Consider the following 27,014-nt stretch of genomic DNA (forward strand, 5'->3'; position numbering starts at 1 on the left):
CTCTGCTTTTGAATATGCTATCTAGGTTGGTCATAACTTTCCTTCCAAGGAGCAAGCGTCTTTTAATTTCATGGCTGTAATCACCACCTGCAGTGATTTTGAAGCCCCCAAAAATAAAGTCTGTCACTGTTTCCATTGTTTCCCCATCTATTTCCCATGAAGTGATAGGACCGGATGCCATGATCTTAGTTTTCTGAATGTTAAGTTTTAAGCCAACTTTTTCACTCTCCTCTTTCACTTTTATCAAGAGGCTTTTGAGTTCCTCTTCACTTTCTGCCATAAGGGTGGTGTCATTTGCATATCTGAGGTTATTGATATTTCTCCCGGCAATCTTTATTTTAGGGTGTGCTTCATCCAGCCCAGCATTTTGCATGATGTACTCTGCATAGAAGTTAAATAAGCAGGGTGACAATATACAGCCTTGACGTACTCCTTTTGTGATCTGGAACCCCGTCTGTCGTTCCATTTGCATGTATAAGTCACTCAATTCCGTGGTCCTTTATATGAATCTTCTTTAAAGCCCTCACTGGTCCATTACTTTAGAAGTATTTAGAAAAAATACTTTCTTCTCTCAGTTAAATCACCCAATGTGTTTTTCCAGTAAAGTGGTACATAACATGGCTTATGTTTCTAGGTCAAATAAAGTTAATATAATCAAATTAAATTTTCCAAGGATTAATATAGACACATCCCTATAAACACCATAAGAAACTAAATGGATCTTTCACTGACAACAACTCACGTTTCCTCGAGACCCGCAAGGCGTGCTGTGTTCACGTTCACGTTCTCCGAGGTATTTCCTGTCTTCCTTCCAGTGAAACAGGCCCAGTTCCGGCCCAGCACGTCATGGACCCAGCCAGTCATGGTCTCGTGGCAGTAACTGGTTACCTTGCCACCCTCTTCTTTATACTGCAATCAAGAGAAGGAAAAGCCCCATGAACCTGTTCTCTCTCAGGTCCGTTTCCTTGTCTCTCATTCACAGTAACGATGCCTCTTTTTCTCTTCACCTGAGGGACCAGCCTCTGTCAGCCAAAACAAAATCTGAGAGTTTCAGTCTGAGAACTATTCTAGAAGAGGAAGAGAAAGAAACATTTCTAGGATTAGCATCACTGACCACCGAGCAAAATTTACACAACCAACACTGCAAGAGAATGAAACACAGGTAAAGAAAATAATATTTTTAAAGCAGCTGCTTTCCAAGTCACCTCATTTAATCTTCAAGCCTCTGAGGAGAGCGGCACTAATAACCCCAACTGACCAGTGAGTAAGCGGAGGCTCACCTCAGACAGCAAGCGGTCCCTACCTACGCTAACAGAGCTGTGAAGGGGCAGAAACAACACAGCCCTGCTCACTTCCTCAGACTGGTCCACTCAGAGAAGAGGCACGCCAGCAAAATACAAAAACCTTCCAAAGAATTCAAATGTTTTCTTCCGTCAACCTCCCAACTTCTTAGCAAATTCTAAGCATGAGGGAGTTAAAATATCCTAATTATTAAATATTCTCTCCACTTTATTTCACAAACACAGCCTGTTGCTTTATATCAGTGTTGACACTGAAAAATAACTACAGCTGGTCCTTGAAGAGAGCAGGGGCACCGATAACACCATGGGCAAAAATCCACATATAATTTTTCAGTCATCCATCTGTATCCTGGGTGCTGCGTCCAAGGAACCAACCAACCCTGGCTCACGTAGTACTACAGTATGTATTTAATTTTTAAAAACCTGAATACAAGTGGACCTGTGCAGTTCAAACCTATGTCATTCAAGGGTCAACTGTATAAAGTGATAGATCTGTAACTCAGATGCTTTGGCTCCAGAGCCTTAAAAAAACCCCTCATATTTTAATATATCCTTATGGAGGAAGGATATATAATTCTGAATGAAAGTAGACAGCATAGGAGGAGGAAAGAAAAAAAAATGCATGGTAAACTTTTTTAAGAAGGGACTTGAATACAGACAGTTTCAGGCACTGACTTCATGGAACAGAAGCACAAAAGCAGTCAAAGGCAACATAAACATATGAGCACAGGCAGCTGTGTTTCAACGCTTTTCTTTACAGAGGCACACAGTAGGGTGGTTTCGGCCCACAGGATGTAGTTTGTAGACTCTTAAATCTAGCATAATGGATACTACTTTACCTGTGATAGGTGGCCTGAGCAAGGGCCAAACAGTAAATACATTAACGTTTGCAGGTTATAAGGCTTCTGCCATACTCAACCCTGCCTTTGCAGTGTGAGAGGTACACCAGAAATACATAAAGGAATGAACCACAGTCTGTTCCAATTAAACTTCATTTACAAAAACAGACCCATGGTTTGCAAACCCCAAGTTTAAAGGAATGTATAAGCTGAACTACACTGAAAGGTAAAACTACCTTACTGCATCGGAGTCTCTGAATTCAAATTATACCTAGGTGTAGAGTTAAAAGGGCTTCCTTGGTGGCTCAGTAGTAAAGAATCTGTCTGCCAATGCAGGAGACATGGGTTTGATCCCTGGTATGGGAAGAAGATGGAGAAGGCAATGGCACCCCATTTCCAGTACTCTTGCCTGGAAAATCCCATGGACGGAGGAGCCTGGTAGGCTGCAGTCCATGGGGTCAATAAGAGTCGGATACGACTGAGCAACTTCACTTTCACTTTTCACTTCCATGCACTGGAGAAGGAAATGGCAACCCACTGCAGTGTTCTTGCCTGGAGAATCCCAGGGACTTGGGAGCCTGGTGGGCTGCTGTCTATGGGGTCGCACAGAGTCGGACACAACTGAAGTGACTTAGCAGCATTACTCAGCCACAAAAAGGAACACATTTGAGTCAGTTCTAGTGAGGTGGATGAACTCAGAACTTGTTATACGGGGTGAAGTTAAGTTAGAAAAAGAACAAATACCATACATCAATGCATATGTATGGAAACTAGAAAAATAATACCGGTGAACCTATTTGCAGGGAAGGAAATGGAGACACAGACATAGAGAACAGACTTTGGGATACATTAGGGGGAGGGGAGGGCGGAATGAATTGAGAAAGTAGCACTGACATATAAGCACCCACCATACATAAAACAGTTGATGGGAAGTTGCTATGTAACACAGGGAGCCCAGCCTGGCACTCTGTGATGACCCACAGGGGCCGGATGGGTGAGAGGAGGGAGGCTCACGTGGGAGGGCCTGTGTGCTAAGTTGCTTCAGGCATGTCCGACTCTGTGCTATCCCATGGACTATAGCCCACCAGGCTCCTCTGTTCATGGGATTCTCCAGACAAGAACACTGCAGTGGGTTGCCATACCCTCCTCCAGGGGATCTTGCCCACACAGGGATTGAACCCATGTCTCTTACAGGTCCTGCATTGTCAGGTGGTTCTTTAGCACTAGCACCACCCGGGAAGCCCCATGTGGGGAGGGGTTTTATATATAAAATTATGATGATTTGCATTACTGTACAGTCCTATACAGCAGGCTTCCCTGGTGGCTCAGACGGAAAAGCGTCTGCCTACAATGTGGGATACCTGGGTTCAATCCCTGGGTCAGGAAGATCTCCTGGAGAAGGAAATGGCAACCCACTCCAGTACTCTTGCCTGGAAAATCCCATGGACAGAGGAGCCTGGTGGGCTGCAGTCCATGGGGTCATAAAGAGTTGGACACAACTGAGAGACTTTCACTCACTCACTCACTCACAGTAGAAACTAATAACATTGTAAAGTAACTTTCCTCCAATTAAACAAAAAAGTAATCTAACAAGGCTTTAAGAGTTTTTCAGAGCTACCTTGTTGAAAGTGTCAGATACACATAAATGAAAAAAAAAAAGCTAAACACAGGAGGATGTTCATCACAGAGGAAGAGGCTGGAGAAGGCTGCTTGCTTTTATACACAGTGTTGCTGGAACTCAGCCAGGGCCACTTGTTAGAGTATCTTGACTCTGGCTGCTTTGGTGCAACAGCAGCAAGAATGAGGTGCTGCAACAGAGACTACAAGGCTCATAAAGCCTAAAACATTACTATCTACCCTGCAAGAAAATATGCTGACCTCTCTGTTTAGAACAATTACAAAAAAAGAGAACCTGGGAATTCCCTGGTGGTTCAGTGGGTAGGACTCCACACGCTTACCACCGAGGGCCCAGGTTTGAGTCCTGCTGCAGTCCATGGGGTCGCAAAGAGTCGGACACAACTGAGCTCGCTCACTCACTCACTCACTCACAGTAGAAACCAATAACATTGTAAAGCAACTTTCCTCCAATTAAACAAAAAAGTAATCTAACAAGGCTTTAAGAGTTTTTCAGAGCTACCTTGTTGAAAGTATCAGATACACATAAATGAAAAAAAAAAAAGCTAAACACAGGAGGATGTTCATCACAGAGGAAGAGGCTGGAGAAGGCTGCTTGCTTTTACACACAGTGTTGCTGGAACTCAGCCAGGGCCACTTGTTAGAGTATCTTGACTCTGGCTGCTTTGGTGCAACAGCAGCAGGAATGAGGTGCTGCAACAGAGACTACAAGGCTCATAAAGCCTAAAACATTTACTATCTACCCTGCAAGAAAATGTGCTGACCTCTCTGCTTAGAACAATTACAAAAGAGAGAGAGAGAACCTGGGAATTCCCTGGTGGTTCAGTGGGTAGGACTCCACACGCTCTCCACCGAGGGCCCAGGTTTGCTGCAGTTCATGGGGTTGCAAAGAGTCAGACACGACTGGGTGACTGAACAACAACAGGGAAATAAAATCCTACAACCTTGCAGGGTGTCCAAAGAAAAAACAAACAAAACAACCCAAGAGGTATTAACAGGAAAAAAAATTACAAGATGGTACTTGAGTGGAATGTAAATATGTAAAATTTTTTTATTAATATGAAATATGATTTTTAAAAAATGAAAGGTAAAAACAGCCTTTGGGTGGGGTTTTCTTGGTTATTTATAAAAAAATAGCTATATAAAAAGTTATGTAAAAACTTTTTAACTTTATAAAGTTATATATTTATAAAAAGGTAGATTTTGTAAAGCTCATCACTTTAAAAAAATGCTCCTGTTTCCTAAGAACAAGAAACATGCCAACAAAGTCCTAGAAAAGAACATCTATGAGGGATGGTCCAGATGTTGCTAGAATAACTTTGTTCTGTCTGAGATTATGGTTAAGTTTCTTGAAAAAAAAAAAAAAACAACACATTATTTATATATCTTATTGGACTGCAAGGAGATCAAACCAATCAATCATAAAGGAAATCAACCCTGAATATTCACTGGAAGGACTGATGCTGAAGCTCCAATATTTTGGCCACCTGATGCGAAGAGTCGACTCACTGGAAAAGACCCTGATGCTGGGAAAGACTGAAGGCAAAAGGAGAAGAGGGCATCTCCAACTCAACGGACATGAATCTGAACAAACTCCAGGAGATAGTGGAGGACAGAAAAGCCTGGCGTGCTATGGGATCGCAAAGAGACGAAAATGACTCAGCGACTGAACAACAATAAGCCCTTTCACTTATATGTCAAATACTTACTGGTCACATAACATTTTCCAGGCATCATGCTAAGTGCTAGCCACGCACACACTGTATATTGATGTAGCACCAGACCTTAAGACAACAGGAACTCTGTGAAATATGCAAAATGTAATTAATGGAGTTATTTATCTGAACCAAAACCCTGTGGTTCAGCAAGTTAACCATGCTTGGAAAAGCCTGGGAAATTTCCCCAGCAGTGTAGATCACAGATGAAGTGACTTTCCCCACATACCAAAAGCTCAAGGCATGCAAGTCAGAAGAAATGGGCCCCGTGTGTTTCGTCAGTGTGGCTTTGTTTGCCTAGTTGGCACAGCTGGTCAGTTACAAACATGATCGCTAATACGAAATGAATTTCCCTTTGAGGGAAAGGCTGAGTTGTTACTTTGACTGGAGAAGAAGAAGGAAAAAAATCCTTAAAACATGACCAACTGTGCTAAAGATTCTTACTGTTCATATTGATCAATGACTCTATACCCTTCATCATCAATATTATGGAACTACAGGATCTTAACATTTACCTATCACATTTTATATACATTTTACAGATTACTCATAAATCTTAGAGGTTCAACAGAACATAAAGGTATAGACTCGGGGGACAGGAGAAAGATCTAAAAGAGGTGGCTGAACTAGAATTTAGAACCAAGGACTCTAGAACCAAGTGTTCTTCCCAAATACCAAGCACCATTTCTTTATACACTCCTTCTCACAGAGTGCCAGAGAAATAAACATACAAGTCAATGGCCAAAAACACTGAGAGGAGATACCTGGAAACCACACAGGAAAGGCTTAAGCAATCTGCAAAGGGTTTTCATCTATATTATGTGAGTTTCAAAATGATTCTTTGGGATACTGTTCTCATGGGGAGAAAAAAAAAAAGGAGACTTAGCAAAGTTAAATAGAGAAGATATAACTAAAGTATGAGTTCAAATGTTGTAAGAATCATTGCTTTATTATTTCCTTTAAAAAAAAAGTTGGAAATTAACTGGCTTTCATGAGTCAGATTCAAATTGTTGCCCCACACCTCTTAAGGGTCACCTAAATTCTCCATCCAAGGAGAGACCCACATGGCTAAAGGTCATCTAATTTCACCTAAATTTTTACCTAATTTTAAAATTTTTCTTTCACCTAAACATTTATTTCATCTGATTTCATCTAAGAGCCACACATCTAAAGATCATCTAATTTCACCTAAATTTTTGTCGAAGATTTTTGATTCAGGGCAGAGGCAGAGGACATGGTCTGCAGGCGTGACTCCTGGATAGCACCCAGTTCTGCTTCTTATAGGCTGTGTGATCCTGAGCAAGTTACCCTCTCTGTACTTTCCGTGTCCACATCTGCAAAATCAGGATGGTGTAACAGACTGGGCCTCACAGGCTGTATTTTATAAATACTAACCCGTTTAATTTCACAGTAGCCTGTAGGGTTATTCTTTCCACATAAGCACTGTTCTCACAGTGAACAGGATTTTTGCTTATTTGGTAACTAGGACACTAGCAGTAGAAAGCAATTAGTTACTGGATGAGTGATGAGTGAATAAATAAATGAATAACAGAAAGAACAACAAATGCCAAATTCTACTTAAACAGTAACATAAGAAACTCAGAAAAGTTTATAATTAAAGTGTGATACTTTTATAATTAAAAAGGGGTCGCAGAGACCCAAGTTCTGACTCCTAGTATGACTTCAGGAATGTCAATTTTTCCTCTCCAAACCTGTCTCCTTACCTGTAAACTTAAGCTGACCTGAAAGTTCCAAAATATCCCTTCAAGCTTCCTAACTGCACAGTCTTTACATCTACGGTTTTCTTATTATTCACAAACTAGGTAAATAATTTAGACTCCCTACTTATACAGAACATCTATACATTCTCTAAATGTGCTTGTTAGTCGCTCAGTTGTGTCTGACTCTCTGCAACCTCATGAACTGTAGCCCACTAGGCTCCTCTGTCCATGGGATTCTCCAGGCAAGAATACTGGAGTGGGTAGCCACTCTCTTCTCCAGGGCATATTCCTGACCCACGGATCAAACCCGAGTCACCTGCACTGCAGGCAGATTCTTTACCATCTGAGCCACCAAGGAAGCCCCATCTAAACATTCTAAGTGATCCAAAATAATCCTAAAAAAACTATACCTGTTTACACTCAAGCAAATTACTAAGAGATGCTATACCCATTTATGTACCATTTTTTATACATTAATTTGATGGCATTATTTTCCATTTAAAATTTTTATTTTATATTATTCTGTAGTTTTCCCAATCTACAATAATATGGTTTTCTTTTAGAACCTGAAATCACCTTATGAAGGGTAGGTGAGGGCTGTAATACCACTATGCAGGACAGCTGTAACTTAGTAGAAAAGAGATATTTAACCCACCCTATAAGCCAAGTATTCAGTACCTTGAGAGGACCATGCAGGGTGCCCCCATTGTTTTCTTGATCTGAATATTCTCAGTATTCCTGTCATTTTTTCTGCTACTGTAAAATACATCTTACGTGATTTCTGAAAATATTACCAAGTAGGAAACTGAAGTTTTGGCCACACTATCCAGCTTGAAATGTAGTCAAAATTTTTTCTAACCATTTTCATTTATTTATATAAACAGTCTCTGAATACTGACTTGCACAAATGAGATAATTTAAGTTTCTATTCATTGATGCCAATTTCTATTGCAACAAATAGATAATCACACAAAATGTGAAGAAATTACAAATCCTAGCACTTAAGTTTAGAAAACTACTAGCATTCAGTAACTATTCATTTGCTTCTTCAAAATTATCGTTGAGTTGCCATTCTGAAAGCCGCCCTTCTTCAGTTTGCTATTCATTTTATCAACTCTTCAATTCCATCCAATTACCTAGCAATATTAACCAATTGAAACAGAAAAGGTTGGGATATTTTAGAACTTAAGTTATTTATCCTGGATCTCATTCTCAACTGCTTTTTGACACTAAGCGTGAGAAAATCACTTACACCTTTTATTCCACTGTTTTCCTGATTACATTCACAAACATTTGAATCCTTCCTTTATGTAATGCACTGCCTATGAGAAAAAAATGCTCTTTAGTAAAAGGACTTAGCCCTTTAAATTCCCGTTCTTCCACTTATCATTTATGGAACTTTGGACAACTCACAACTAAGGAGCCTCAATTTCACCAGCTGGTAACAGGCATATCTACTTCACTGGATTCCTATCAAGGATAAAGATGACACTGATGTCAAGAGTTTAAAACCTTATAAAACACTAAACAAGTAACAATATAAACACTACCATCTGTTACCATGGGGCATACGAAGCCGTTAAGACTTTATTCATGTACTCTCAAACCCAACTCTCAACTGAGCAGCTGATAAAGGTTTTATTTTGTCAACCAGCGGTTTTCCAAAATGAGAAGATAATCCACTAAAATATTAGAAAATTTTATAGTTTATATTTATAATACAGAAATAAAACTGAAAACCAACTTCCACTATTAGTTTATATACAAAGTAACACTGATATGCCCACGCACTTCCAGTGTCAGACGCTCACCTGTTAATTGCAGCATGCTGCCTGTAAGACGGCTAGAACACAGCATATTCCCGCTCATGTGTGCCTGCTTAGATTCACGCACATCCGATGTAATTAACTAACTCACACAAAATGAACAAGTGGCTTCAAATAACACTTACAAGGAAAACAGGATTTGCAAATACTAATGATGTAATTGGGCTTCCCTCATAGCTCCGTTGGTAAAGAATCCGCCTGCAACGCAGGAGACCTGGGTTCGATCCCTGAGTTGGGAAGATCCCCTGGAGAAGGAAATGGCAACCCACACCAGTACTCCTGACTGGAAAATTCCATGGACAGAGGCACCTGGCAGGCTCTAGTCCATGGGGTCACAAAAAAAAAGAGTCAGACACATCTTAGTGATTAAACAACAATACATACTATGGACTAAACAACAACACATACTGTGAAATATATAAGAAAAAAAATCTGGACATATAGGTCTAATCCATCAAGCACCACTTTGGAAAAGAATACTTTGCATGACGTTAAATGATCTGATGATACACCGTTCAAGTAGAGAGATTTCCTTCCAACAACACAGAAGAACAGTGTTAACTCCACATTCTGCCCTTTGTGTTCCGTGTCTGTCTCCGCAAGTGCAGATTTGCACATGCCATCAGTCTGGAGTGTGAATAAAGCCTTTAGAACAGGCCACATCTTCCTAAACAGGTATTTCGCCAACCGTCCAGGACAGTCACATCCTTCATCAACAAACCTGTCATTTCAAGGAATCCTTGTAGTTTTCTGCCCACTATTTCAGCTGGACCATTTATTTTAAAAGTTGAATTTTAATGAATTGTGAAACTGATAGGAAACTGTGGCAGTGGTTGCAACCAAATAATTTCTAGCATTTTACTTAAGGAATGGGCAATTAGATTTAATGTGAAAATGGAGGCTCACAGATTTATTTCCAGAGCTGAGAAGATGTCCCCTTTAAACCAAAATGTAGGTTCTAGAACTAGTTAAGAAAACAGCAATTTGATCCTCAGCAAGGTAACCAAAGTCCCTTGGCTCATTCCTCATTTACTTGCTCATAAACCCTTAAGATGTAAGGTTGGAAGAAATGTCAGAATTCATTGACTCTAGCACTGATGCTGAAGCTGAAGTTCTAACACTCTGGCCACCTGGTGCTAAGAGGCAACCCACTGGAAAAGACCCTGATGCTGGGAAAAACTGAGAGCAGGAGAAGGGGGCAACAGAGGATGAAATGGTTGGATGGCATCACCGACTCGATGGACATGAGTTTGAACAAACTCCGGAAAATAGTGAAAGACAAGGAAGCCTGGCATGCTGCTGTTCATGAAGTCGTGAAGAGTCAGACACAACTGAGTGACTAGACAATAATGACCTTCAGCTAGCGCTTCTCAAGGGGCGGGGCACAGATAACCCACAGCATCCTAAGCAGACATGAGTCCTTGGTTACCTAGGCTTTGGGGAACCACCGTAGTCACCAATAAAGCTCAGTATTTCCCGACAGCTAATTTGTGTGCATGCTCAGTCACTGAGCTGTGTCCGACTCTCTGCGATCCCATGTACTAGAGCCCACCAGGCTCCTCTGTCCACTGGATTCTCCAGGCAGGAATACTGGAGTGGGTTGCCATTTCCTCCTCCAGGGGAAGATCTTCCAGGGGATCTTCCTGACACAGGGATCAAACCTGTGTCTCCTGCATCGGATTCTTCACCACTGAGCCACTTGGGAAGCCCAACAGCTAATTTAGTTTTTAGTAATTCTGAAAGTTAGAAGTTTACTATTTTTAAATGAGTTTCATTTTAGCCTCTATAGTCTCACACAAAAAATTAAAAATGACAAATAAGCAGAATAAAGTTTTAAAAGTCTCATCCCTTTTCTACAAAGTCATTCAACAAATATGGCTTGAGGGTCCACCGTAGCCTCTAAAGGACACAAAGGCAAAAATACTTTCAGAAACACAACAATGAAACAGGAAAACAACACAATGATATATGATTCAATTTTCTTTTTTTTTTTACAAATATTTATTGAAGGTCTATTATTTATCACATAGTGTGCTACACATATGGAATAAAAAGGTCAGTAACACAGAGTTGATCACTGCCCTCAAGGAGTTTAAAAATCAGAGGAAAGGACAAACGGGCAATTACAACAGAGAATGCTAAGCAGTAATCTATTATGGGTACTTCTAACACAGATACCTGCAATTTTGTACCCAAGTCTTCTATAATCAAAACAAACATTAAATGCAAAATTACTCAAAGAAACCACTTTGGGAAAAAAAAAAACCACTTTGGTAGGGGTGATTTTAAATGCCTTGCTAAATATATAAACATTTGTTGCTTTGTCAGTATTTACATCCAGTCAGTTTGAAAATATACAACTCTTACAGAACACTGGAGGCATGTAACATATTTTTTAGAACAGAACACCAAAAATATACACATAGCACCAGCACCATTCCTGATTTGTGCTTCTAGAACCCTACAGAATTAATTTTTTGAAAGCTGGTAGTACTTCTGAAGTCTTTGAAAAGACTAGAGAAATGTGGATAATCTTCCAAAGTTCCCAGATAAAGTTCTACATGCATTAGAATCTGAAGATATACAGGCTTTCAGTCTGGAAGAAGATGACACGCTCAAGTCATTCCTTTTACAGCAGAATGAGTACTACCAGGTCAGAGATGCCTGTCAAGTACAACTGGAACCAACATAATGGCATCCCTCCCAGTAACGGAGAGAGCTGGGGAACTGCACAGATGTGGCACCAAGAACCTGAGTGATACAGAATTATCAGGATGGAAGAAAGTATCCAGGCAGCAGTTGGATGTACTGTTCCTTAGTATTTATAAGATACAACCTTTCCAGAACAGCAGATCAGTGCCTCTCAAACGACATAATTATCTGAACCAATAAAGTAATGATGACAACCTACCATCTAGAGAAAGATTTCTCCACTCAAGGAGTAATTCAAGGGATGCAGAAAAGTCCTCCCAGGAAATCTGAACTGGGTGGAGCCCCACGTTGCTGGTTTGCCAAGGCTGATGTTTAATCAGCTCTACACAACTGAGGAGGAAACCGGTCCACTGTGTAGCAGGAAAGAACTAAAAGGCAGCAATGGCTCTGAACAACACCTTAAGAGAAGTAAGCTTGGCAAGGGTACTTAATTCGAAGCTTATAAAACACTCCTCCAATTTGGAGAACTGTAAAAGGAAAGAGAAAGTAAATTTTTGTCTTGAATAAAGGGACCTAGGCTTAGGAAAGAAAATGAGTAGCCTCATTTGGTAAGGAAATCTAAGCTTGAGGCCAGTTCTTCTCCTAAAATTTCAACAAGAGCAATGCGGTGCATTGAACTAACATTTGGGATTCACCAGAAAATCTGCCCAAATGTGACTTGAAGTACCAGTATTTTTTTCTGAAACAAACTTGACAAATAGCCCATATCATTTTACAATTAGCAGCTGTGTGGGACTTCCCTGGTGGTCCAGTGATGAAGGCTCCACACTTCAGTACAGGGAGTGTGGGTTTGATCTCTGGCAGGGAAACTAAGATGCCACAAGCATGGCCAAAGAAATTTAAAAAAATAACAAAATTAAAAAAAAAAAAAGAAGCTGTGTGAGCTTAAGCACTGTATGAGAGTAATTCTCCCTATGTGAAAACTGAAGCTAGTAATATCTACTTCACAGGACATTTGTAAGGTAAACCGTGTTAAGCTCTTAGCACAAGACTGGCATTTAAGTAAAAAAATACAGCCCCCCCCCCTCCCCCCGTCCCAAATGTATTAATCATACCATCTTTCTGGACAGGGGCACTGCAGATCCATGATCTGCAAAAAGAGACCCTTCGGCAGTTCAGCTTATCTCAGAAAGCCCCCTCCCCCAAAACATGTCTTCCCTGGGACCATCTTCCCTCCCATAATGCATCTCAAGATATTCTGAAGCTTGATTTTCTTCTTATAACACGTGTTGGGGTTCCTCAAGGTCATTAGAGAAAGAGAAGGCACGTGGGAAGACCATTTTAACTGTGAGTAAAATCTGCATAAAATACAACAAATAATTCAAGTCCTAAGCAGTTTGAAAAAAAAAAATCACTTCAACAAAAGAACATTCAAAAGGGAAAAAAATACAAAAACAACAAAAAACCCTTGTGTTGCATATCTTTCCTTTCATTCAAAGGCCGAAGGATAAAGCCACCTAAGACTTGCAGAACTTTCTCCTTTTTCCTGCTTGGTCTTTGGTTGCTCACAGTCCAAAACGGCGGTGGCTGCTTTCCAAGGAAACGTTCGGAGGGCAGCTGCCTCGGAGGTAGGTACCAGGACTCCTCTGCATGTTAGGTGCCCTTAGAGACTCCAGAGGGACTGCAGCTGCTAGAGGCCTCTGCTAGCTGTTAGAGGGAGGCAGGTCCGCTGTGCCTCTTAGCCCCAAAGTCTGTTTTTGGCTGTGGTTTTAAAAGAGCCGCTCAACAGACGCTCTATTTAATAACTAAAAGACAATGAAAACTAGAGTTACAAGCCAACAAGGATCATACTGTCTCTTAAAAAATGCTTAAACAGATTCATTTCTTTACGTGGAAAAAAAAAATACCAGCATTTAGTATTTCAAATGCTGGTATTTTTTTTTTTAATGTTATTTAAGACATTCACAAAAAAGCCACTGTTCTCAAAAGCTGAATGCTTAAGCAACACGTACTGTGCGTGCAGCCAACATGCTTAAGAAGCACATGCAGATGCATTTCAAATTAAACGCTACCAAATAAGCCTAATTTGGCTTTTGAATATAGATAAGAAACAGCCTAATCTAGCAACCTAGACATAATAGCATGTATATCTTACAAATTCCAAGCATAGGCTTAATGCTACTTTGATCAATATTTCCAGGTACAAGGCCACTTATCCCATTTACAAAGTAAATACTAGGATCTATCTTTTCTACCGGTAGAAGCATCTCCCCAGTTAGGAAAAGAACGAGAGCTTTAAGACAGAATTTTATAAACCGCATTCTGAGAATACCGTATTTTTTGTGAGGAAAACGTGGTAAACTTTTGAAAAGTTTTTCTATTGTATCTCCCTCCTCAGCTACAGCATAATAAAGATTCTGAGCAGTCCTGAAAGGAAGCTATTTCACACAGTCTACACTTACTCAACTACCAGAAATAAATTCAGAAGAAAGAGCCTATTGGTTCCAGCTCTAATCTGCACTTTGATCTGTTCTTAGTGGCTGCCTGGAACCTTGAGAGCTTTATGAAACGAAGTGACACAACTTAGGAACAATTTTTTCCTGGCAGATGTGTGGCCCACTGCTGGCCCATTAAACAGCTTGAAAAATGCTGACCCAGGATAAGGTTATGGTGCTTTCATCACCTGCCCCAGTTCCCTTTTTCATATCTCATTTCCTTACTTGGGAGCTAAGTAAAAGAGGAAGGGAAAGGGGAAAGATTGCTGTATAAAACGCAAGGGACGGCAAGTCCCCATCAGCTCTTCTTTCTCACCGCCTACTTCTCCATCAAAATTTATGGATCCAGGGAGAGCAGTGATTTAAACATCTATTCTGAAAGTATGAGGAGAATGTACACAGTAAAAAAAGATCCTCTTCTCCCTAGCCAAGAGTCTGTTCTGAGAAGAAACCAGTTTAAAAAGACACAGGTGGTGTCTCATAGGGCTGAATGACAGGTATACTAATTTCTGTCATTAGGAGGAGCCACCTTTTCTACTGGGAAGGCACATCTAAAATGCCATGGTCTCACACAGGTCCCTCTTGAGTCATTTTAGGAAAAGAATGAGTAATCTCAGGCAGCACAGCTACTTCAAGGGCGTGAACTGAATTGGGGCCATCCTCTCCTTCACTGAGTCTTTACCTTTTTGCTTTCACGTCCACTTACGAGCATCACGCTTGGGAAAGCTTGTGTGTAAACAGAGCATACTAAAGTGAAAATACTGCAGGCAGGTAAGAAGCGGCAAATAAGCAGGCTCAAGCACGGAATCTGTAAGAAAACCATAATCTGTCTATTCTCCAACTCCCTCTCCCTGATGAAAAAACAAACATTAACTTGCCTAAGCCACCAGGGAGGAGGGAAGCTTGCATTTAATAAGAAAGTTAGAAGTATTTCAATGGAGCTCACCCAGTTTGTTCCTCAGATGTGGAATATCATACATCCCCACAGTTCCCAGTTGCATGAAAAACTGACTGATAAGATCAGTGACATCCTATGAAAGGTTTACAATGGAAAACTCAGTCATTACATTGAGATTAAAGCATCATCACGAAAGAAAACAAATGGCTAGGCGTCTTCTGATTCTTTTCCTCAATCCAAACACTTTAAAAAGTAAACATCAAATTATTTAAAAGAAAGACAAGACAAACACCTCATTTTGGTGTATTCAATCTATATTAAAGCAGGTAACTCTATCTCAGTAATACTCTGAAAGTTGAATTGTTACATCTTAGAAATAAACCCAGAAGTCACAACAGAAGAGACCACACGAGACTCCCAAATCCTTTGCTGTAGAAAACACATGATTTCTGGCTGTTGTAACAAGCTTGAAATTTGCAAGTCACTAGCACACGAAATGGGCAAATAAATCCTCTGGTATGGATTTCCCAACATCTTTGTTTTGAGTACCAAGCTGCTTTAGAAATACTCATGGTAGAGTTTTTAGCTTTCCTAAGACTGGTAGGTCCCAAACAAAAACTCAATTAGAAAATCAGTGAACTTTGTTTAACTATCACCAAATAAGTTTTTCAGCCATTATGAGTCTAGCTTCTATGTACTTTCTTTAGCCCTTGAGTAGTTTAATCTTCAAAATATAAACTGAGTTCATTCTCTGCTGCTCCCTTTTACCGTCTCAGAAAGTAAAAGGAGAAACAGCAAAACGTTAGAAAGCCTATTCAACTTAAGGGTATCCTTTGGAGCTGAGTCTGTTTCATACCACTTCCTTCCTTGGCAATCAGGTAGAGGACAGTGGAGAGGAGCGTTACACATGCTCATGGTAAAAAAATGGACTAAGTACACAAAAGCATAAAGAAGAAAAAATAATCACTTACCTACCCATCACAAAGTCAGTCATAATTAAACGTCCTTTCTATTGTTTTGTTACATTGTGTGTTCTCAGAAACGAAGTTGGTTGTTTTTTATCTGCAAGTACTTTTCATTTGCAGAGATGTTGGACTTACAATCAAATGGCAATGCTATTAAAAGCTGATAGTCTTAGAAACTGGTCTGTGGCCAGCACATTATTTTAAGGGAAAACTGAATTCAAATGTCTGTAGGAAAGTTTTCATTTCATAGGCCATAAATCAAATTACTCCTTACTGCTTTACATAAAGTTGTTTCAGATGCCTAGGTATCTGCCTCGGTGAGCCCTAAATTCATTTGAGTTTGTAACCCCCCCAGAGTGTTCTGATCACTGCACCTACGGTGAAAGTTGAGTAGGAAAAAGTGTCTTCCAAAAATACAAACCCAGTGCTTCCTTCCTGACTCACACAGTGCGTAAACTTTCAGCGTCAAGATTTCCTCCCAAACTTTTATCTAGCTTGAGATCATACATTACAAGAAAACAAGATCATCCTACTCCACTGCCGATTTCTTAAGCAGTTAAAACCAAGGGGAAAAAGGCCTAAAAGAACAAATCATGAAGAATTCTGCTTACTCTCCAGATGAGGCCAGAATAAGGAGAACTGAATACAGCACGTTCCTGGCAACAAAAGTGGTGCCCCATGGCTCCAAAGTTGGAATGCAGGGAGAATGAGGTGGAAGCTGTCTGTTCTGAACTGCAGGCTGAGCTGGGGGATGAGGAGTAGGCACCGAACAGGAAACCTTGCCCGCATCACCTGCTCAACAAACTCGAGCAGGAACAACCCTAAGAACCAATTTCATGAAAGCATATCTGAAACAGGGCGAAGGGAAACAAGTGGGAGAGTCTGTTATGAGTCAGTGGAGAGACCTGAAATCCAGCTGATTCGCAGACTAACAACGGAGGGTATATCTGACAAACGTTCGTCAGATGTTTCTGCAATGGCAGTTAGTTGAGTGGATTACAATAGCAGTTAGCCTATGTATGATAGCTGAATAGTAAAATACTGCTTATATTTTGATAACTGCTCTTTTTAAAAAAGTAATTTTCATTTAAAAGTTACTTCTAAAATCGGTAGGAAGAAAAGAATCTCACGCGCCTCTGCGTACATAGGTGCCCTTTGCTGGGTCACAGCATGGTCTCCCCAGCACCTCCAGCACTGCAGGAAATACCCTAAGCTTCGGGTAAAGGCCAGCAAGACTTTTATGTTAAAAAGTGTTCCCGCCAAAGTATTTGTCCTATTATGTAAAGTCAACTCCACTTTATCATTTTTCCTAAATTTGTTAAGCTTTGCTGCTCTCCATTACTTTTCCTGTTGGATTTGCTAAGAGAACATGGCATTTTATCACTCTGGAAAGCATGTTTCTCTGGAACTACTTGATTATGTTGAGAGAAATTTTAAAGCCATATACCTTGTTAATGTTCTGCTCTGCTTACTGAAATTATGACATCACATGACCTAACCACAGACTAGAGTGTCTGATTTTTCAGCAGGAAAAGAAAACACATTCCTGATAATGGTTCTGGTCAAATGGACACTTTTAAAAAAATATACTGAAATCAGTAGCAAGAGAACACTCTTGTTATTTTTATTACTAATGAGAGGATGCCATTCAGAAGCACAAGATCAGGTAGGGTTCTACCCTACAAGAGAGTATACAATGACTTCCCAATTATGGTTGAGAACACTTAAAACCTTATTTGGCTTTAAAAAGCCTTTATTTACCTGAAAATAATGTTCTGAGGCTACAGAAAAGTGCGAAATCTGCTTACACCTTCAATCTAAAGAGAAATAAGAGCTGACCCTTGAACAAAGGAAGAGCACAGGGTTTGGGGCACCAATCCTGCAAGTAGCTGAAAATCCACCAATAATTAATAGCCAGCCCTCCACAAACAGGGTTCCACATCTAAGGTATTAACCAACCTTGGATTCTCATCTGCAGATTCAACTAACCTCTGATCGTGTAGTACTGCAGCATTTACTATAGAACAAAAAAAATCTCTGTGTAAGTGGGCCCATGAAGTTCAAACCTGTTACTGTTCAAGGGTCAGTATGGCTGGTAGCCATACCCTCTGTCCCCACCACCTCCAGACTCCTATTCAAGCTGAGAGCAGACAAACCGATAGGAAAATATTAGTGGAGGGAAATGGCCCTTGCCTCTTTCTGATTACATCTCGGGTAATTGATGGGGTCATCAGAGCTCCGCTACCTGTTTCTCCAAGTCTACCGAAGTGAAGAATGAAAAGTCTTCCAAGCTAAATGGGTAAAACTATTTATTCATCTATTTACATACTACACCCTATCTTGTACTTATTCAGGCAACCTATTTCTCAACTGAATTCTACTTCACTTGCATGTTTTAAACAAATATTGGTTACCTGTTTTGTATCCACAGAAGAAAAAGGAAAGGGAGAAAAAGGGAAAGGAGGGGCAAGAGGGTACATGAGAAGAATTGATTCGAATCTCTCTTTCATGGAGCATCAAGTCCACAGGCACTGACTCCCAACCTAAAAGCCAAGAACTTTTAAAGGACTGTAACAGAGTACCCGCAAGAGGTCTCCAAAGCCCTAGACCTATCAAAACGTAGATCAAGAATTATACTCAGATGGAATCACATTTACACACTACCACTTTAAAAGCTCATACAGATACTCTTAACAATTTTTAAAAATATATAGTATCTATAGGGTGATAGTATCTAGGGGTGGTGATAAAAAATATTTAATAAATGGTCAAGCATGGGCTTCAACTAATAAAGCAGACTGCTGGCCTGCCAGTGGCCAGCACAGATGGACTGGTTCCCACCAGCTAAAAAGCAGATAGCCAATCCAGGTGAGAGGAGACAATTTTTCCTGTCTCTCTTTTCTTTTTTCATATTAAGAAAGGGTCCTCATAGTTAAAAAAAAAAAAGTATTGGGCATTATGATTCTAAGACATTTGACTCATTACATCACAACCCACATGAGGAATCACAATAAATTTAGAAACTCGTCTTTTGCTGGTTCTTTGTCTTTCCTCATCTTTAACAGACTCATTCCCTCATGTTTCCACAAAATCCTGTAATTGCTTAACTCTTACCATTTAACCGGTTAACTCTTACCATATGTTTTAAACGCTATCGACACTATCCCTTGATAGAGTCTCTATTTATTAACCTTTATTTATAATAAGAAACAGCTAGTCTCAGGCTTGTGGATTCAACTTAGTTAAGCCATTTAATACTCTGCAAACAGAAAGGATATCTGGGATGGACTGCAGTTTGTGCCCAACTGTTTTACCCTAGAGCGTGTCTGCAATTAGAAGCAGTGTGTAAGACTACCGGAATGGACATCAGTTCTTCCCTGGTGAGAGAAGAAAACCAGCTGGGCTGGTGGGGCTACCTTTTACTTTAGCCCAAGGGGTAACTCCAACGCTCTCCATCTCTTTGAGCTTAGTCAAATAAGTTATTCACATTAATATATTTAGTATATGACATTATTTCAATGAGTCATTCAAGTCAATTTCTTAGAGCTAACAAACAATGATAAGAGGGACAGTATAATAACCTCAAGAACAATTTATAAAATTCTTATCTTTCCTACAGATTCATTAGGAAGCCAAGTAACTAAGCAATCAGAAATAAAGGTGTAGTAATTAAGAAAATAAATTAAGTATTTAGTCATACTTACCAAAATGTAAATTTAAATACAGATGGATTGCACACAAATATAGATTTGATGTGTTTTTTTTTTTAAACCAAAGTCATAATTTTAAATAAAGTGGCAAAATTACATCATTTAATTTCTCCTTTGAAAAACTGGTACAATTCTTGTTATCTTCCTGATCTAAAGTTCAAATACTGAGGGTCTCCCTATTAGAATAGTCTTCAGATACCAAATCACTGGAAATAACGAATGCATATTCCAACAAAACTTACCTTAAAAAAGGCGAACCACTTGTAGTCATTCAACACAATCTCAAAGCCTTGATTGTAAATGATGGTGAAATGGCCGGAATTGCCAAAGTCATCATATGCTGTATCCAACTTCTTGAGGTGCACCACCACTTTTTTTTCTGGGGGTCCTAAAGAAAAGAAAATACACAACAAAGGAAAGTTATTTGGACTTCGATGGGAGGTCGTCTCATCTGTAAGTTCCGTTATTTTTAAGCAGCTTTCTTTTCACGCTGCTGAATACCAGGGATCTGGCTTATGAAGATATCAGAGTGTGCTGTGGCCTCTTTCTGAATAATCCCAGAGGGGTCTCAGGCAAGCCTGTGAAGTGAAGGCTCAAAAAGATATATTAAGTAACCCATCACGTAGAGACCCCCAAAAGTGCAGCCACTACCTTCCCAGAGGATCCAAGCACTAAAAAAAAATTTTCCCTGAAGAAAAGGAGAAATAGGGAATGTTGAAAATGAGAGACAGAAATGGAGAGAAGACAAAATGGTAGTCAAAAAGTGGAAATATAAAAACATCTGCTATCAGGTCATAAGAACAAAGGACAATGATCTCTTCAAAGAAGAAATGGGGTATCTTTCTCCAAAATGTCTACAAAGCTCAGAATCTCAGAATCTCAATCCTTCCAGTCTTCAGCAAACTCAAGGTTTTTATCCTACATAACTAATTTATATTGATAGGAACTAAACTTTTAACCTTCAGAAAATGGGGACTCAGATTTGTCTTTAATGATTAGATTAAGGTCAAAGTATGGTATGTGGGCAGAGGCTGCCTGAAAAGGATTCTGCCTGTCCACTCTGGAAGCTTCCACACTGTACACAAATTTTCCATGTTTCCTATTACGGCTCTGAAATAGGAGATTCCAAGGGCTTCTCAGGTGGCACTAGTGGTGAAGGGGAAGGCCAAGGCAGGAGACACACGAGAACTGGGTTCGATCCCTGGGTGGGGAAGATCCCCTGGAGTACGAATGGCAACCCGCTCCAGTATTCTTGCCTGGAAAATTCCAAGGACAGAGGAGTCTGGCGGGCCACAGTCCATGGGAGCTGCAAAGAGTCAGACAGGACTGAGTGACCGAGTGCACACAGGAGATTCCATGTGACAGAACAAAGCAAATCCTGATCTCCCTTCTGCTTTGGACCTCCAAGTTCAACTTTTAAAAGAGAACATGATTATAATGCCCCATATTATGAAGTGCCACATAGTCATTTGGAGTTGGACAGCTGAGTCAGTCTGTTCAGTGACAAATGAACTGGCAATCTTTGTTCTGTTAACAAGGAAATTGTGGCCAAGAGCTTTGCTCATTCTGCAGAAGCCACAGTGTGGTAAGGGTCTGAGAACAAGACCCAAGACTGTGTTTTTCCTCTCCCTTCTCCCTTTGTCCTCAGGATAGCAGTGTTATCTGAGAGCAGATGAAATGTTCTAGTGTGTTCAAATGTTGTTGTTCAGTGGCTCAGTCGTGTCTGACTCTTTGTGACCCAGTGGACTGCAGCAAGCCAGGCTTCCCTGTCCTTCACCATCTCCCTGAGTTTGCTCAGATACAAGATACTGAGAGCCTTCCGTGAGCTACACATTGTGCTTGGCTCCCTGCATTTCAAATTACTGGCTAAAGAGGTATTAAAAAAAAAAAAAATTGTATACTACCTGCCCTGCAATACATGAACCCATCCTGCAATGCATGAAACTGTGGAGGGGTACCATACCAGAAGCTTTCTCAGACTAACAGCATCAACACAAGTCCAAATCAAAACCGCTGGGCATAAGGGCTCTTTTCCACAATCAAATAAAAGGAGAAAAAGTTAACAGCTATATTCTCAAGAGTCTTCACGCTCATTTTTCACTATCACAATGAAATACTGAGGATTGGATGGGGAGATAAGATTGCCTGTTCTCAACTCTCTTCCAAACAAGCAAACAAAAAACAAGAAACAAAACTCAAGGGAGAAAAAAAAAAGTTACTGCAGAAAGTGTTGAGGGCCCAAGGAAATAATCAAGACCACGTGAAGTTAGAAGCGCTCAGCCTCTCCACTCTGACATCGCCGCCCTGGAGCGAGAGGGGGCGCTCGGGGGGACCCCAAGTCCAGCCAGGACTTCCTGGCCTCCCGCCAACGCGAGGCGGGGGGGTGGGGGGTTCGCTGCGGGGACAAGGGCACAGGGATCGAAGCGCAGGAGCCCCGGGCAGACCCAGGGAGGAAGCGGGTGCCCAGGCGCCAGCGGCTTACCCATCACCGAGCAGTTGACATCGCGCTGGGAGCCGCTGGAGCCCACCTGGAAGACCCAGGTGCCCAGCAGGTCGGGGTAGGTGCAGTTGGCAGGCGTGTCCCCGCGCACGGAGCCAGCGCCATAGACGAGCAGCAAGAGAGCGGCGAGCCGCGAGCCGGACCAGGGACCCATGCCGGCAGAGCCGGGAGGAAGCGGGGGCGACAGAAAGCCGCGGCGAGCCGGGCGAGACTGCAGCCACCGCGGCCGCGCGCGCCTTAAAGTCGGCAGAGGGGCCGGAAACGCGGCCCGGCGCGGGTGGGGCCTCGGGCGGGGCTAAGGGTCGCGCCCGGGAGTCGCTCCGCCCCTCAGGTGGGACTCGGGGCGCGCGGGTCACCCGGGGGCCCCCGGCTCTGGGGTTCGGTTGCCCGAGGACAGCTCTCCGAGGGCGGGAGAGTCACCGCCGCTCCGTGGGCGCCCAGGACGCGCTCCTTCGCTCCTGGAGGGGTAACGGAGGGAGGGAGACTGAGAATAAAAAAGAAAAATAAAAGGCCGGGGGCCGTACAGAGTCAGGCCTGCGGGCGAGGGGAGACCGAAAGTCAGAGAGAAGCGGGAGCCAGGTGCGGAGGCGGCGGTGAGGGGCTGGCGGCATCCAGGCTGGGAAAGAGGTCCGGAGCACGCGGTCTAACTGGGGCAGCTTTCCTTACTTGCTCGTCGTCCCCACTTAGTCCTCACTCAGTTAACTTTTTTTCCCCTCGTAACTACTTTCTTTACCTGCGACCACCAGCACACTCCCACCCACCCCCCAGCTGTTTGAAAACTGCTCCTCCTTCCTTTTCCCAAAACTTTCTTTCTTTTTTTTTTTTTTGCTGGATTTTGTCGGTTTCCCGTTAATGTTCTTGGCCTGTTGTCTACAGGAGAATTCAGTTGTAGTGCAAACTTGCAGTTTTTGTGTACTAGTGTTTTGGTTTTTTGTCCTCCTGTTAATTTTATGGGATTTAGTTGTGCTCACGCGCGCTGCAAACGCATACAAGCACTGAAGCTCTTGTTTTACAACTGAAAAGCTTCAGGCCCAGAGAGAGGAAGTAACTTGCCCTGGATGAGGAAGGTAGTTGGTGGGAGAAAGCCGGTCTTGTGATCAGGTTTCAGAGTGCCAGTCTGATCGCTGGTAATTATTAAGTAGCACGATTTCCAGATGCTTCCTTGTTCAGTTTAATTATCACCCTTTTCTGTGAGAGCTGCTGTCTTTCCTGTCTGTTGTTGGAAGTCGGGGCTCCTTTCCTGCACAGAGTGTTCTAGGCGTCAGGTGATGAAGAAGACAGACTTTCCTGTGTTCCTGCTAGGGCACGTTCATTTTGCCCTCATTACACTGGTTTCAAATAAATATTTTTATGTCCACCTTTTCCACCAGATTGAAGGAAGCAAGTCCAGATTAAACACCTTTGTCTCCCTAGATAATGGCTTGAAAAAACTAAGGAAGTGTCCTAAGGTGTTAAAGTAAATTCACTTAATAACCTTATCTTGGTTTCTAGGCCTGAAAGCCAATTTCAATTTGGCAGAAGGTGTTGCTGTTGAAAGCTCAGAAATGAAAATGCTCTCTAATATAGTCACAAACTGCAAAGGCATGGGTGGGTCTAACACCCTTCTTCCAGGTTTTATTGCCGTTTTCTTAGGATGAAAAGCTGACAGCATGAATTAAACTAGCCCATTTACTGTTCAGAGATAACACTCTGACAGAGAAACAGCATTCCTAATCTCTGAGAAAATGTGCCATTGGTTGTTAAAATACTAAAACTTATATTAGATCATCAGTTATGAATTGAATAATCAAGTTGAAATTTTCTTTGATCGTGCAAAGTAGCACAAACAATTGTGAAAAAAGTTGAAAACACATCTCTAGTCAGTGAATAAATGGGAAAGAATCTTGAAGACTTCTTAACCTAATGTATTTGTTTTGCTATTTGGAAATGAAGATCCAGAGATAATAATAACATCGCATTGCCAGTTACTAAGATTTAGGAATAAACCTCAGGTACTTTGACTTTCAATTTAGTTTATTTCCACTAATCTAATAATTCTCAAACTAGTCCTCTCTCCATTAGCAGGGGAAAAAACTAGTGATTCTCAAATTGATCAGATGTAAAGTTTTATTTTTATAACAAATATTTTATAGAGACCTTTTGCTAATTTGAAATGAAATTCATATATAAGCTTATTTGAAAAGTACCGATAATATGAAAGACAAAAAGATATTTTAAAAAATTAAAATGAAAACAGAGGGAAAAAAATCTCATTGATATGACCACAGAAAGTAAGGGCAAAAGGTGTAAATATTGAGGAAAAGATATTTTAGATAAAGTTTAATACAAACACCTGTATTTCATTACCTAAAATGCTCATGTATGAATGTACTGGAGAATAAAATGAGATATTCAGATACTTGCATTTTATGTCTCTATGTAGAATTGTAAAATTGACAGGTACCTTTTTTCTAAGAATAGAAAGTATTTCAGTGAGTTTATAACTCAAATACCCCTTAGTCTAGTGGATGTATTTTACTATTGGGAAATGATCCAGAGATGACAGTATCTTGAATGAATGTCACAGTTGCTTTATCAGATGTCATGCTGGAAAACTCTTGGTCAAGTTCCCAGCAGAACAAAGTCCTATTGATTTATCTAAAAGTTGCATTCCTGAAAATTTCGTATATTTCAAAGGATATGAAGTAAAAGTCAATTTATGAGCAAACCACAGTTTGGTACTGGGCTCAGATCATTTTAACTAGGTTTATAAAGAAGTAGCATTGCTTATCAGACCTCCCTGTAACTCAGATGGTAAAGAATCCGTCTGTAATGCAGGAGACTTGGGTTGGATCCCTGGGTTGGGAAGATCCCCTGGAGGAAGGCATGTCAATCTACTCCAGTATTCTGGCCTGGAGAATCCCATGGACAGAGGAACCTGGCAGGCTATGGTCCATGGGGTCACCATGGGGTCACAGAGAGTGGGACACGGCTGAGTGACTAAGCACAGCACAGCATTACTTGGCAGTAATTCTCAAACTGCTGGATGAAAATGACCAGATGCATATGCATCTCTTTGGAATTTGCTAGAAATGTAGATTCTTGACTCCCAGCCATACCTACTGAATCAGTTCCCCACTATCTTATGTTTTAACCCTTTCAAAGGATCCTCAGATAGCTGCAGCTTGAGAATCACTTAGATTCTCAGCGATAGCTTAGAGGTGAACAAGAACTTGTATCACACTGCCTAAGTTTGAAGCATAGTTCTGCTACTCACAACTATTAATATTTTGATCTTGAGGAAGTTATCTGACTTCTCTTTGTGCCTTAGTTTTCTCATTTACAACTTGTGCATAATTGATGTAGACCTATGACTACCTCATCTAGCTTTGAGAAGACAGTTAATACAGATTCTACAGATAACTGACATTTATTACTGTATATATTACTACTAGAAAACTATCTTTATTAGACAATAGACTCCAAATCCTGTTTCTCTGCTGCAATCCTAGCACCCTCAATAATTCTGGTACATAGTACTCACGTATTTTTTGAATGAATGAATAGTGTCATGGGCATAAATATAGCTATATTTCATGTATTTGGCAAAGAGCATCTTGATTCCCATATTCCTTTTGAATAAGTTTGAAAGTCACTGTTCAGAAATGCATATCGAAACAAAGAAGGATCAAAGAAATAGAGAAAAAATATGACATATCAATGTAGAATACCATTTGGCATTCTACATATCTGGCATTGGTAGTCAGAGTAGCAACCATAATAATTTCGTTTATTTACGACTTTAGTGTGTTTGTCACTGAGTCATGTCTGACTCGTTGAGACCCCATGGACTGTAGCCTGCCAGGCTCCTCTGTATCCATGGGATTTTCCAGGCAAGAATACTGGATTGGGTTGCCATTTCCTTCTCCAGGGGATCTTCCCAACCCAGGAATCGAACTGGGTCTCCGCCATTGCAGGCAGGTTGTTTACTCTCTGAGTCACCAGGGAAGCCCATTTAGGAGTCTACATTTTATCAAGGTAATTCACATATATCATCTCATCTAATTATTACACAATTGTGTGAGCAAGATATTACATGATTTCAATTTCACTGGAACTAGAGACAGAACTCAGGTTCAGAGAATTAATTAGGGGGTAATGCCTGGGAACTTTCAGATGTTCAAGCTGGTTTTAGAAAAGACAGAGGAACCAGAGATCAAATTGCCAACATCTGCTGGATCATTGAAAAAGCAAGAGAGTTCCAGAAAAACATCTATTTCTGCGTTATTGACTACGCCAAAGCCTTTGACTGTGTGGATCACAATAAACTGGAAAATTCTGAAAGAGATGGGAATACCAGACCACCTGACCTGCCTCTTGAGAAACCTATATGCAGGTCAGGAAGCAACAGTTAGAACTGGGCATGGAACAACAGACTGGTTCCAAATAGGGAAAGGAGTACATCAAGGCTGAATATTGTCACCATGCTTATTTAACTTCTATGCAGAGTACATCATGAGAAATGCTGGGCTGGAAGAAGCACAAGCTGGAATCAAGATTGCTGGGAGAAATATCAATAACCTCAGATACGCAGATGACATCACCCTTATGGCAGAAAGTGAAGAGGAACTAAAAAGCCTCTTGATGAAAGTGAACAAGGAAAGTGAAAAAGTTGGCTTAAAGCTCAACAGCAGAAAACGAAGATCATGGCATCTGGTCCCACCACTTCATGGAAAATAGATGGGGAAACAGTGGAAACAGTGGCAGACTTTATTTTT

The 27,014-nt window shown here is 41.0% G+C and overlaps 1 protein-coding gene across 2 annotated transcripts in view; it reads right to left on the bottom strand.

Moving 5' to 3' along the window:
* The window catches only part of CTSC (cathepsin C), a 40,841-nt gene extending 18,327 nt beyond the window's left edge, over positions 1–22,514 (bottom strand). Inside the window, exons 1-4 of one of the 2 annotated variants that reach the window (XM_010847205.1) lie at positions 22,240–22,514; positions 20,000–20,145; positions 15,131–15,215; positions 11,020–13,494 (exon numbers count right to left, since the gene is read on the bottom strand). In XM_010847205.1, coding sequence (XP_010845507.1) covers positions 13,484–13,494; positions 15,131–15,215; positions 20,000–20,145; positions 22,240–22,411 — 414 coding nt within the window. In that variant the 5' untranslated portion in view covers positions 22,412–22,514 and the 3' untranslated portion in view covers positions 11,020–13,483. Of the gene's footprint in view, positions 1–742; positions 910–11,019; positions 13,495–15,130; positions 15,216–19,999; positions 20,146–22,239 lie in introns of those variants that run through there. The other variant, XM_010847204.1, reaches the window with a different exon arrangement.
* Positions 22,515–27,014: the final 4,500 nt, after the last annotated feature.

This window comes from Bison bison, unplaced genomic scaffold (genome assembly GCF_000754665.1).
Source record: "Bison bison bison isolate TAMUID 2011002044 unplaced genomic scaffold, Bison_UMD1.0 scf7180017864245, whole genome shotgun sequence".
Classification (NCBI taxonomy): domain Eukaryota; kingdom Metazoa; phylum Chordata; class Mammalia; order Artiodactyla; family Bovidae; genus Bison; species Bison bison.